The sequence below is a fragment of the Pseudophryne corroboree genome, chromosome 1 (assembly GCF_028390025.1).
Source record: "Pseudophryne corroboree isolate aPseCor3 chromosome 1, aPseCor3.hap2, whole genome shotgun sequence".
Lineage (NCBI taxonomy): Eukaryota > Metazoa > Chordata > Amphibia > Anura > Myobatrachidae > Pseudophryne > Pseudophryne corroboree.
Window position 1 is genome coordinate 1161983302 of NC_086444.1, and position 14155 is coordinate 1161997456.

At 47.2% G+C, this 14155-nt stretch overlaps 1 protein-coding gene across 1 annotated transcript in view; it reads left to right on the forward strand.

Moving 5' to 3' along the window:
- The first annotated feature begins 449 nt into the window (after nucleotides 1-449).
- Nucleotides 450-14155, forward strand: part of LOC135050803 (transmembrane emp24 domain-containing protein 11-like) — a 31604-nt gene continuing 17898 nt past the window's right edge. The window contains exons 1-3 of the mRNA XM_063957127.1: nucleotides 450-582; nucleotides 1766-1866; nucleotides 4650-4775. Of these exons, the coding sequence (XP_063813197.1) occupies nucleotides 450-582; nucleotides 1766-1866; nucleotides 4650-4775 (360 nt within the window). The remainder of the gene's footprint in view (nucleotides 583-1765; nucleotides 1867-4649; nucleotides 4776-14155) is intronic.

A 14155-nucleotide genomic window follows, 5' to 3' on the forward strand; every position in this document is an offset into this window, starting at 1 on the left:
GTTGGGAGCCAATTAACCTACCAGTATATTTTTGGATTGTTGGAGGAAACCGGAGTACCCGGAGGAAACCCACACAAGCACGGGGAGGACATACAAACTCCACACAGTTAGGGCCATGGTGGGAATCGAACCCATGACCTCAGTGCTGTGAGGCAGTAATGCTAACCACTACACCATCTGTGCTGCCCATATCAACAATGTTAATTCAATCTAATCTTTTTATAGTACATTTTTCTGGTGCAACTGGATACGGTCATTCCCATGCACAGAACACAACTTCGCTGCCCACCTATTAACCTTTCATGTACTTTTAGTAGATTATTAACCAGCAAAGAAGAACCAGATGTGCATTCCCATGGGAAGCAATATCTTGGTGTCACTAATGAGCCTCATTGCAGAGGCTGACTGCTACACAGCGTGCGTGCTTTCCTCCCACTCTGGCTACAGGCATGGCAGCACAGGTGGCACGGGTGATAGTGGCTTTCTGTCTCTGCTCACTGGGACATGCAATGTACTACCACTCAGCCGAGAGAGAGGAGAAGTGTGTTATAGAGGACATCCCGTCTGACATGCTGGTCACAGGTATGTACATATATGTGGCTCTGCTCGTATGACAGGTGTATGGGCCTGATTCAGAATTAGATGCAATGCTGACGTTTGCGAAATTGAGCCCGACGGAGCAACACTTGAACTGTTCCGTCGGGAACCATCTAGTGGCTGCCGGTGCACAAAACACTTGAATCCCCCCATAGAGGTGTGGAGCATTGTTAAGGGCCCTACACACTTGCTGATGATCGATATGAACGATAAATTGTTCATATCGGTCAGTGTGTATGCATCAACGATGAATGATGTGTGGCTCCGCAGTCGTTCATCGTTGATCTATGCTCGTTTATACATGCAAGTCAATTTGGACGGTATAGATGTATGTACTCTCATATCATCCAAACTGACCATCGTTGGTGTATAGGCAAAAATCGTTGGCAGCAAAATCGACCATCGATAACATCGTTGGCTGATAATATCGGTAACATCACCCAGTGTGTAGGGCCCATTAGTCTTTTATTGTATAGGATACAGTCCTAGCTTACCCATAACACCTAGCACAATGGCCTTCCAGCTGGTTGTGTAACAATAATTTATATCAGCCCTAATATCCGCAAATAAATAGATTATTAGATGAGAAGAACAATGGGATAGCTCTCCGAGCACAGCCTTCCATTTATGTTTATGTGTGATACTATTATATTAGAAGCTACATATATCTCACACATTTACATAGGGGTCACTATGAGGACACACAATTTATCTCCATTCTGTGCAGAATTCTCTAATTTGTCATTGGAATAATACAAAGCAATGACACATTGCGTTCTCCGATCAGTGTTCTACAGGATCCCAAGGCTATGAGAAATGATTTAGCATTGAAATGAATACGACATACACATCGTAAAGCATTGCAGAGCTAGATTCATATATAAAGAAAGACGTGGAACGCAATGCAGTTATTACGCTGATTTTCTATGTTTTCAAACCCGTTAAAAAAAACGAGAAAAGAAAACCGGTATAATTATTTTCTACTATATTGGAATGTGAATATATGATCTAATTATCACAGCTGTAACTAGTGCTCTGTTTTTATATACATACAGATACTTGCCGCTGTCTAAACATATTTTATTGGCGTTCCCCTCTCAGCGTTGTTTACAGTGCATTTTATTTCCAGCTAAACGTGAACAAAATGTTGTTTTTTTTATCTGTTAAGGTCGATATAAGATTCAACTATGGGATATGAATCAGCATGATTACCTCCCATCTGCTCCGGGCCTAGGAATGTTTGTGACGGTCAGAGATCCGAGTAAAGAGGTATATATACTCCGCCACATACTGCTATTACAGAGCAACCCGGGTTATGTCCTAGCCTAACACATACAATATGGAATTATTCCACCCATATGGGCGATAGCTAGTTTGAAATCATGTCATTACTGGAGAAGGTCCTGGGCTCTTCTCATTGGCTGCACTGCATGATCCCAGCCAATAAGAAGAAAACCATGTTCACATTAGTCTATATGAGTAACTGCCACCGGCTCCTTCTTCATCTTCATTGAGTTACATTATTCTTTACGCGTGTACTCAGTCATATATTCAGATTTAACTATGTAAAGAACACTGGGTTTTCTCTGCTAGCCTATTTCATTACCATCTGCCCATTTCATTTCAAGATGGTGGTATTGGTGGTTCAGTTCAACTTTATTGACATTGTTCACCATATCCAACAACTCTGCATTAGCACTCCGGTATCCTGTCTTAGGTCAACATTCATTAGGTCGACCAATATTGGTCGACATGGTCATTAGGTCGACCTGACAAAGGCCGACACATGAAAAGGATTGACATGAGTTTTTCACCTTTTTTTCCATTTTTAAAAAAACTTTCTTACTTTACAATTCACGTGGACTACGATTGGGAGTAGTAACTTTGCTCGAAGCAGTGCGAGCGAAGCGAGGGGACACAGTGCACTATCTGGGGTTCCCGATCACTTTACGAAGAGAACAATACCAATAAAAAACAAACAAACTCATGTTGACCTTATCTATGTCGACCTAATAACAGTGTCGACCTAATCACTGTTGACCAATAGTGGTCGACCTAATGACTGTCGACCTAGTTACTGTCGATCCACACCCAGCACTCCATTGTAACTGGATCACCAGTGATCACGTGTGGATAAATACCAGCTTGTGCGACAGACAGTTTGGGGCGAGATCCCCCTAGTTGATCATTCTGGGTGGTCTTCAGTTTGCCGACTGTCGGGATCCCGGCGCACAGTATACCGGCGCCGGAATCCCGACAGTTGGCATACCGCCACTTTTTCTCCCTCTTGGGGGTCCACGACCCCCCAGGAGGGAGAATAAATAGCGTGACGTGCGTAGCGCACCACCGAGCCCGCAGCGAGCCCACAAGGGGCTCATTTGCACTCGCCCAGCTGTCGGTATGCCAGCAGTCGGGATTCCGGCGCCGGTATGCTGGCTGCCGGGAGCCCGGCCGCCGGCATACCCTACTACCCCCGATCATTCTTCATAGACCACAAACACTGCTGGCAGGCATAGGGGTACAGTGGGACTTCAGTGGGTTTCTCAAATTCAAGAACACAGGCAGAATATCAGTGTTAGGCAATGCTGCTGTTTACAGCAGACTGAGTGATTGATCAGATAGCTATCACAATATCCTAAAATAATAACCAAAATGGAATAAAGGGGAAAAAGTAATAATTGTATAAATATACTGTAAAAATATTATTGTTACCAGGCTTTTCCTAGTTTCTGTGATGGCTCTTAAAAGTTTGTTTGCAGAGCTCACTACTGTATTTATCACAGTTCCATTGTTGTACTGCTCCTCCCCAGAGTAGCTTTATCTCTCTCAGACTTTTCTTGCCATTCAGTTGATATGTTCCAATCTTCTCATAGTACAATACTGCGGCACATGGCATAGAGGTGAGGGGTATGTGTGGCATGTGAGCATGTGGAGTAGCCCATCGTAAGTAAGGCCACTTACGATGAGCAACGTCTTCACTTTATCTCTCTCCAAGACTTGATACATTTCCCCTTATGCCACACCGCTTAGAAGCTAGGGTGTTGGTAGCACTAAAGGGCCCTACACATATCACGATGCGCCGCCGAGGTGCCCGACGGCCGATACGGCCCACGAGCGACCCGGCGGCGGGGGGGGCAGTGACGGGGGGAGTGAAGTTTCTTCACTCCCCCCGTCACGCGACTGCATTGAAGTGCAGGCAAATATGGACGAGATCGTCCATATTGGCCTGCATGCACAGCCGACGGGAGACCAGCGATGAACAAGTGCGGGGACGCGCATCGTTCATCGCTGGAGTCTCCACACTGAAAGATATGAACGAGTTCTCGTTCATTTATGAACGAGATCGTTCATATCTTTCTGAAAATCGGCCAGTGTGTAGGGCCTATTACATGAGTCAAAGGCACACCAAGGGAAAAGGTGTAAATTGAAACGAGAAGGGGAGCCAAGGACACAACTATGAGAGATAAAGAGAGGGGTAGATGAAGTCAGGAGATGAGAAAGAGAAGGAACAGGATGCGATCAGAATCCCAGCTGTCGGGATGCTGGCGATCATGTGACTGACTGGGCCTCAGACCCAGGGTTGAACTGGCCCACGGGGGAACAGGGGAAACCACCGGTGGGCCCCACTGCCTGTGGGCCCTCCTCCTCCTCTAGGGATCAGGTTCCAGACTCTATCCTAGTGCACTTGAATTATGCATTATACTTACAGTATGTTACATTATACTTCACAAGAATATGGTTTATAATATATTTACCAAGGGGAACAGAACATGTACTTGTAATGGTTAGTCAAACCTCTGTGGTGGTTGGCCACACCCCAGTGGAGCCTGGCCACACCCTTAAGCATGGGCCCCTACAACAGCATCCCCCCAGTGGGCCCTTCGTGCCCCAGTCCGTCACTGCCCAATACCGTACACCCTCTGTATCACTCTGTTATCTGTCTCCCTCCTAATTCTTATGAGTAGACATGGTGAGGTGCAGTGTCCTTCTATTATATAATGAGAGTGACTTTTCCCTATGAATAAGTTGTGTTGTCATTGATATATTTACAGGTACTCATATCAAAGCTGTATGGGCCTGACGGAAAATTTACATTCACTTCGCATTCCACTGGGGAGCATGTTATCTGTATGCAGTCCAATTCTACCAACCTTATAGCATTCGCCGCAAGCAGACTGGTAAGTGTCCAAGTTTAGCGGTAAGTCTCAGAGGTCAGAGTAAGGAAGTCCCTGTCCGTCATTGGCTTTGCTGGTGCCATATAGGAGGCACCATAATTTACCTAATACCCTAAAATGCCTGGGATATTCCCAAATACTAGGGTGCCCTTCCACACTCTGGAGATACTGTAGCAGACAGTTCTACCACATTCAACGGGGCAGATGTACAAAGCCTTGGAGAGATGCTAATTGGCTGATACTTTATCACTCTCCACTTTATCACTCTCTAAAGGGGGGTACACACGGAGCGATGTTAAGCTAATTTCTAAGCAATCTGACTAGATTTCTTAGAATATCGCACCGGGTGTAGGGGTGCCGGTGACAGCAATGCGCGGTCCCGCGTGTCGCAATCGCCGGTGCTAGATTGGCCTGCATGCAGGCACAATCTAGCAGTTCGCTCATTTCACCGCTGTGTGAAATGAGTGGCCCCCCGTGGCGTCCTCCCCCCCTTCGCTCAGCACATCGTGCTGTGCTGAGCGGGGGGAGAGATGTGTGCTGAGCGGTCTGTGCTAGACCGCTCAGCACACATCCCTGGGGAAATCTCCCCGTCAGTACGGCCCTTAAGGCTTAGTACATCTCCCGTCACTTGTCTACCTGGGAGGTGGGCGGGGCTGTGTTGTAATGACCACTAGCCTTCTACAGTCAATCTATCAGCCATACAGCCATACTAGAGATAGATGGCGCTGTCACTTCCAGGTTCAGACCTGGCTTTTGTTAATGCTCACTTTCCAGTGTTAGATACTGGGAAGGAATATTGGGGATTCTTCTCCATAAAAAAATAGCAAAAATATACCCTATAGGTCACAATGGCTAATAACATGGAAAGAGCAGACTGGTATCAGTACCTTCTAAGTACATTGAGGAGATGCGTAATTAATGCACAAATCCTATAAAAACTGTAGATTGCATTAGTGACTGCAGTCAGGCTCCTAAAACTTTTAAATGAGTGTACGGGTACGCGTGGTACACCGGGACTGTGCTGTATGATAAATAAGCCCTACAATATCAGCATTCCCATTATTCAAATATAATCATTATCAAAATTCCGCTCGTTATTTGTGAAATGTTTAAAACACTCACAGACATATTGTCAGTAATCTCCAATAGCAAGATTTCACATCTTACCCTGAGTTTACTTCTTCAAAACTTTCTGCATTGTCTGAAGCTGAGAACAACAAATCGCACACACATTTGACACCTTTCACGAATGTTTTTGATTTTGCGCACCAAACTAACACAGGCAGGGGTGCAGCAGTGTGATATTACAAGGCCACTGGGACCAGGAAGGAGATGAGCATAGGACCAAGGGGGCAGATGTATTAAGTAGAGATGAGCGCCTGAAATTTTTCGGGTTTTGTGTTTTGGTTTTGGGTTCGGTTCCGCGGCCGTGTTTTGGGTTCGACCGCGTTTTGGCAAAACCTCACCGAATTTTTTTTGTCGGATTCGGGTGTGTTTTGGATTCGGGTGTTTTTTTTTAAAAAAACCCTAAAAAACAGCTTAAATCATAGAATTTGGGGGTCATTTTGATCCCAAAGTATTATTAACCTCAAAAACCATAATTTCCACTCATTTTCAGTCTATTCTGAATACCTCACACCTCACAATATTATTTTTAGTCCTAAAATTTGCACCTAGGTCGCTGGATGACTAAGCTAAGCGACCCTAGTGGCCGACACAAACACCGTGCCCATCTAGGAGTGGCACTGCAGTGTCACGCAGGATGGCCCTTCCAAAAAACCCTCCCCAAACAGCACATGACGCAAAGAAAAAAAGAGGCGCAATGAGGTAGCTGTGTGAGTAAGATAAGCGACCCTAGTGGCCGACACAAACACCGTGCCCATCTAGGAGTGGCACTGCAGTGTCACGCAGGATGGCCCTTCCAAAAAACCCTCCCCAAACAGCACATGACGCAAAGAAAAAAAGAGGCGCAATGAGGTAGTTGTGTGAGTAAGATAAGCGACCCTAGTGGCCGACACAAACACCGGGCCCATCTAGGAGTGGCACTGCAGTGTCACGCAGGATGTCCCTTCCAAAAAACCCTCCCCAAACAGCACATGACGCAAAGAAAAAAAGAGGCGCAATGAGGTAGCTGACTGTGTGAGTAAGATAAGCGACCCTAGTGGCCGACACAAACACCGGGCCCATCTAGGAGTGGCACTGCAGTGTCACGCAGGATGTCCCTTCCAAAAAACCCTCCCCAAACAGCACATGACGCAAAGAAAAAAAGAGGCGCAATGAGGTAGCTGACTGTGTGAGTAAGATAAGCGACCCTAGTGGCCGACACAAACACCGGGCCCATCTAGGAGTGGCACTGCAGTGTCACGCAGGATGTCCCTTCCAAAAAACCCTCCCCAAACAGCACATGACGCAAAGAAAAAAAGAGGCGCAATGAGGTAGCTGACTGTGTGAGTAAGATAAGCGACCCTAGTGGCCGACACAAACACCGGGCCCATCTAGGAGTGGCACTGCAGTGTCACGCAGGATGTCCCTTCCAAAAAACCCTCCCCAAACAGCACATGACGCAAAGAAAAAAAGAGGCGCAATGAGGTAGCTGACTGTGTGAGTAAGATAAGCGACCCTAGTGGCCGACACAAACACCGGGCCCATCTAGGAGTGGCACTGCAGTGTCACGCAGGATGTCCCTTCCAAAAAACCCTCCCCAAACAGCACATTACGCAAAGAAAAAAAGAGGCGCAATGAGGTAGCTGACTGTGTGAGTAAGATAAGCGACCCTAGTGGCCGACACAAACACCGGGCCCATCTAGGAGTGGCACTGCAGTGTCACGCAGGATGTCCCTTCCAAAAAACCCTCCCCAAACAGCACATGACGCAAAGAAAAAAAGAGGCGCAATGAGGTAGCTGACTGTGTGAGTAAGATAAGCGACCCTAGTGGCCGACACAAACACCGGGCCCATCTAGGAGTGGCACTGCAGTGTCACGCAGGATGTCCCTTCCAAAAAACCCTCCCCAAACAGCACATGTCGCAAAGAAAAAGAAAAGAAAAAAGAGGTGCAAGATGGAATTGTCCTTGGGCCCTCCCACCCACCCTTATGTTGTATAAACAGGACATGCACACTTTAACCAACCCATCATTTCAGTGACAGGGTCTGCCACACGACTGTGACTGATATGACGGGTTGGTTTGGACCCCCCCCAAAAAAGAAGCAATTAATCTCTCCTTGCACAAACTGGCTCTACAGAGGCAAGATGTCCACCTCATCATCATCCTCCGATATATCACCGTGTACATCCCCCTCCTCACAGATTATCAATTCGTCCCCACTGGAATCCACCATCTCAGCTCCCTGTGTACTTTGTGGAGGCAATTGCTGCTGGTGAATGTCTCCACGGAGGAATTGATTATAATTCATTTTAATGAACATCATCTTCTCCACATTTTCTGGATGTAACCTCGTACGCCGATTGCTGACAAGGTGAGCGGCGGCACTAAACACTCTTTCGGAGTACACACTTGTGGGAGGGCAACTTAGGTAGAATAAAGCCAGTTTGTGCAAGGGCCTCCAAATTTCCTCTTTTTCCTGCCAGTATAAGTACGGACTGTGTGACGTGCCTACTTGGATGCGGTCACTCATATAATCCTCCACCATTCTTTCAATGGTGAGAGAATCATATGCAGTGACAGTAGACGACATGTCCGTAATCGTTGTCAGGTCCTTCAGTCCGGACCAGATGTCAGCATCAGCAGTCGCTCCAGACTGCCCTGCATCACCGCCAGCGGGTGGGCTCGGAATTCTGAGCCTTTTCCTCGCACCCCCAGTTGCGGGAGAATGTGAAGGAGGAGATGTTGTTGACAGGTCGCGTTCCGCTTGACTTGACAATTTTCTCACCAGCAGGTCTTTCAACCCCAGCAGACTTGTGTCTGCCGGAAAGAGAGATCCAAGGTAGGCTTTAAATCTAGGATCGAGCACGGTGGCCAAAATGTAGTGCTCTGATTTCAACAGATTGACCACCCGTGAATCCTTGTTAAGCGAATTAAGGGCGCCATCCACAAGTCCCACATGCCTAGCGGAATCGCTCCGTGTTAGCTCCTCCTTCAATGTCTCCAGCTTCTTCTGCAAAAGCCTGATGAGGGGAATGACCTGACTCAGGCTGGCAGTGTCTGAACTAGAGATGAGCGGGTTCGGTTTCTCTGAATCCGAACCCGCACGAACTTCATGTTTTTTTTCACGGGTCCGAGCGACTCGGATCTTCCCGCCTTGCTCGGTTAACCCGAGCGCGCCCGAACGTCATCATGACGCTGTCGGATTCTCGCGAGACTCGGATTCTATATAAGGAGCCGCGCGTCGCCGCCATTTTCACACGTGCATTGAGATTGATAGGGAGAGGACGTGGCTGGCGTCCTCTCCATTTAGATTAGGAGAGAGAGAGAGAGATTGACCTGAGGCTGATACTGTAGAAGAGAGTGCAGAGTTTAGTGACTGACCAAAGTGACCACCAGCAGTGCAGTTGTTTTATTTAATATATCCGTTCTCTGCCTGAAAAAAACGGTACACACAGTGACTCAGTCACATACCATATCTGTGTGCACTGCTCAGCCCAGTGTGCTGCATGCCTGCATCATCTATGTATATATTATATATCTGACTGTGCTCAGCTCACACAGCTTATAATTGTGGGGGAGACTGGGGAGCACTGCAGTGCCAGTTATAGGTTATAGCAGGAGCCAGGAGTACATATTATATTAAAATTAAACAGTGCACACTTTTGCTGCAGGAGTGCCACTGCCAGTGTGACTGACCAGTGACCTGACCACACTGACCACCAGTATAGTTAGTAGTATACTATATTGTGATTGCCTGAAAAAGTTAAACACTCGTCGTGTGACTTCACTTGTGTGGTGTTTTTTTTTTTATTCTATAAAAAACTCATTCTGCTGACAGACAGTGTCCAGCAGGTCCGTCATTATATAATATATATACCTGTCCGGCTGCAGTAGTGATATATATATATTTTTTATATCATTATTTATCATCCAGTCGCAGCAGACACAGTACGGTAGTTCACGGCTGTAGCTACCTCTGTGTCGGCACTCGGCAGTCCATCCATAATTGTATACCACCTACCCGTGGTTTTTTTTTCTTTCTTCTTTATACATACATACTACTACATCTCTTTATCAACCAGTCTATATTAGCAGCAGACACAGTACAGTACGGTAGTTCACGGCTGTGGCTACCTCTGTGTCGGCACTCGGCAGTCCGTCCATAATTGTATACCACCTAACCGTGGTTTTTTTTTCTTTCTTCTTTATACATACATACTACGACATCTCTTTATCAACCAGTCTATATTAGCAGCAGACACAGTACAGTACGGTAGTTCACGGCTGTGGCTACCTCTGTGTCGGCACTCGGCAGTCCGTCCATAATTGTATACCACCTAACCGTGGTTTTTTTTTCTTTCTTCTTCATACATACATACTACGACATCTCTTTATCAACCAGTCTATATTAGCAGCAGACACAGTACAGTACGGTAGTTCACGGCTGTGGCTACCTCTGTGTCGGCACTCGGCAGTCCGTCCATAATTGTATACCACCTACCCGTGTTTTTTTTTTCTTTCTTCTTTATACATACATACTACTACATCTCTTTATCAACCAGTCTATATTAGCAGCAGACACAGTACAGTACGGTAGTTCACGGCTGTGGCTACCTCTGTGTCGGCACTCGGCAGTCCGTCCATAATTGTATACCACCTAACCGTGGTTTTTTTTTCTTTCTTCTTCATACATACATACTACGACATCTCTTTATCAACCAGTCTATATTAGCAGCAGACACAGTACGGTAGTTCACGGCTGTAGCTACCTCTGTGTCGGCACTCGGCAATCCGTCCATAATTGTATACTAGTATCCATCCATCTCCATTGTTTACCTGAGGTGCCTTTTAGTTGTGCCTATTAAAATATGGAGAACAAAAATGTTGAGGTTCCAAAATTAGGGAAAGATCAAGATCCACTTCCACCTCGTGCTGAAGCTGCTGCCACTAGTCATGGCCGAGACGATGAAATGCCAGCAACGTCGTCTGCCAAGGCCGATGCCCAATGTCATAGTACAGAGCATGTCAAATCCAAAACACCAAATATCAGTAAAAAAAGGACTCCAAAACCTAAAATAAAATTGTCGGAGGAGAAGCGTAAACTTGCCAATATGCCATTTACCACACGGAGTGGCAAGGAACGGCTGAGGCCCTGGCCTATGTTCATGGCTAGTGGTTCAGCTTCACATGAGGAAGGAGGCACTCAGCCTCTCGCTAGAAAAATGAAAAGACTCAAGCTGGCAAAAGCAGTAGCACCGCAAAGAACTGTGCGTTCTTCGAAATCCCAAATCCACAAGGAGAGTCCAATTGTGTCGGTTGCGATGCCTGACCTTCCTAACACTGGACGTGAAGAGCATGCGCCTTCCACCATTTGCACGCCCCCTGCAAGTGCTGGAAGGAGCACCCGCAGTCCAGTTCCTGATAGATTGAAGATGTCAGTGTTGAAGTACACCAGGATGAGGAGGATATGGGTGTTGCTGGCGCTGGGGAGGAAATTGACCAGGAGGATTCTGATGGTGAGGTGGTTTGTTTAAGTCAGGCACCCGGGGAGACACCTGTTGTCCGTGGGAGGAATATGGCCGTTGACATGCCTGGTGAAAATACCAAAAAAATCAGCTCTTCGGTGTGGAACTATTTCAACAGAAATGCGGACAACAGGTGTCAAGCCGTGTGTTCCCTTTGTCAAGCTGTAATAAGTAGGGGTAAGGACGTTAACCACCTCGGAACATCCTCCCTTATACGTCACCTGCAGCGCATTCATAATAAGTCAGTGACAAGTTCAAAAACTTTGGGTGACAGCGGAAGCAGTCCACTGACCAGTAAATCCCTTCCTCTTGTAACCAAGCTCACGCAAACCACCCCACCAACTCCCTCAGTGTCAATTTCCTCCTTCCCCAGGAATGCCAATAGTCCTGCAGGCAATGTCACTGGCAATTCTGACGAGTCCTCTCCTGCCTGGGATTCCTCCGATGCATCCTTGCGTGTAACGCCTACTGCTGCTGGCGCTGCTGTTGTTGCTGCTGGGAGTCGATGGTCATCCCAGAGGGGAAGTCGTAAGCCCACTTGTACTACTTCCAGTAAGCAATTGACTGTTCAACAGTCCTTTGCGAGGAAGATGAAATATCACAGCAGTCATCCTGCTGCAAAGCGGATAACTGAGGCCTTGACAACTATGTTGGTGTTAGACGTGCATCCGGTATCCGCCGTTAGTTCACAGGGAACTAGACAATTTATTGAGGCAGTGTGCCCCCGTTACCAAATACCATCTAGGTTCCACTTCTCTAGGCAGGCGATACCGAGAATGTACACGGACGTCAGAAAAAGACTCACCAGTGTCCTAAAAAATGCAGTTGTACCCAATGTCCACTTAACCACGGACATGTGGACAAGTGGAGCAGGGCAGGGTCAGGACTATATGACTGTGACAGCCCACTGGGTAGATGTATGGACTCCCGCCGCAAGAACAGCAGCGGCGGCACCAGTAGCAGCATCTCGCAAACGCCAACTCTTTCCTAGGCAGGCTACGCTTTGTATCACCGGTTTCCAGAATACGCACACAGCTGAAAACCTCTTACGGCAACTGAGGAAGATCATCGCGGAATGGCTTACCCCAATTGGACTCTCCTGTGGATTTGTGGCATCGGACAACGCCAGCAATATTGTGTGTGCATTAAATATGGGCAAATTCCAGCACGTCCCATGTTTTGCACATACCTTGAATTTGGTGGTGCAGAATTATTTAAAAAACGACAGGGGCGTGCAAGAGATGCTGTCGGTGGCCAGAAAAATTGCGGGACACTTTCGGCGTACAGGCACCACGTACAGAAGACTGGAGCACCACCAAAAACTACTGAACCTGCCCTGCCATCATCTGAAGCAAGAAGTGGTAACGAGGTGGAATTCAACCCTCTATATGCTTCAGAGGTTGGAGGAGCAGCAAAAGGCCATTCAAGCCTATACAATTGAGCACGATATAGGAGGTGGAATGCACCTGTCTCAAGCGCAGTGGAGAATGATTTCAACGTTGTGCAAGGTTCTGATGCCCTTTGAACTTGCCACACGTGAAGTCAGTTCAGACACTGCCAGCCTGAGTCAGGTCATTCCCCTCATCAGGCTTTTGCAGAAGAAGCTGGAGACATTGAAGGAGGAGCTAACACGGAGCGATTCCGCTAGGCATGTGGGACTTGTGGATGGAGCCCTTAATTCGCTTAACAAGGATTCACGGGTGGTCAATCTGTTGAAATCAGAGCACTACATTTTGGCCACCGTGCTCGATCCTAGATTTAAAGCCTACCTTGGATCTCTCTTTCCGGCAGACACAAGTCTGCTGGGGTTGAAAGACCTGCTGGTGAGAAAATTGTCAAGTCAAGCGGAACGCGACCTGTCAACATCTCCTCCTTCACATTCTCCCGCAACTGGGGGTGCGAGGAAAAGGCTCAGAATTCCGAGCCCACTCGCTGGCGGTGATGCAGGGCAGTCTGGAGCGACTGCTGATGCTGACATCTGGTCCGGACTGAAGGACCTGACAACGATTACGGACATGTCGTCTACTGTCACTGCATATGATTCTCTCACCATTGAAAGAATGGTGGAGGATTATATGAGTGACCGCATCCAAGTAGGCACGTCACACAGTCCATACTTATACTGGCAGGAAAAAGAGGCAATTTGGAGGCCATTGCACAAACTGGCTTTATTCTACCTAAGTTGCCCTCCCACAAGTGTGTACTCCGAAAGAGTGTTTAGTGCCGCCGCTCACCTTGTCAGCAATCGGCGTACGAGGTTACATCCAGAAAATGTGGAGAAGATGATGTTCATTAAAATGAATTATAATCAATTCCTCCGCGGAGACATTGACCAGCAGCAATTGCCTCCACAAAGTACACAGGGAGCTGAGATGGTGGATTCCAGTGGGGACGAATTGATAATCTGTGAGGAGGGGGATGTACACGGTGATATATCGGAGGGTGATGATGAGGTGGACATCTTGCCTCTGTAGAGCCAGTTTGTGCAAGGAGAGATTAATTGCTTCTTTTTTTGGGGGGGGTCCAAACCAACCCGTCATATCAGTCACAGTCGTGTGGCAGACCCTGTCACTGAAATGATGGGTTGGTTAAAGTGTGCATGTCCTGTTTTGTTTATACAACATAAGGGTGGGTGGGAGGGCCCAAGGACAATTCCATCTTGCACCTCTTTTTTCTTTTATTTTTCTTTGCGTCATGTGCTGTTTGGGGAGGGTTTTTTGGAAGGGACATCCTGCGTGACACTGCAGTGCCAC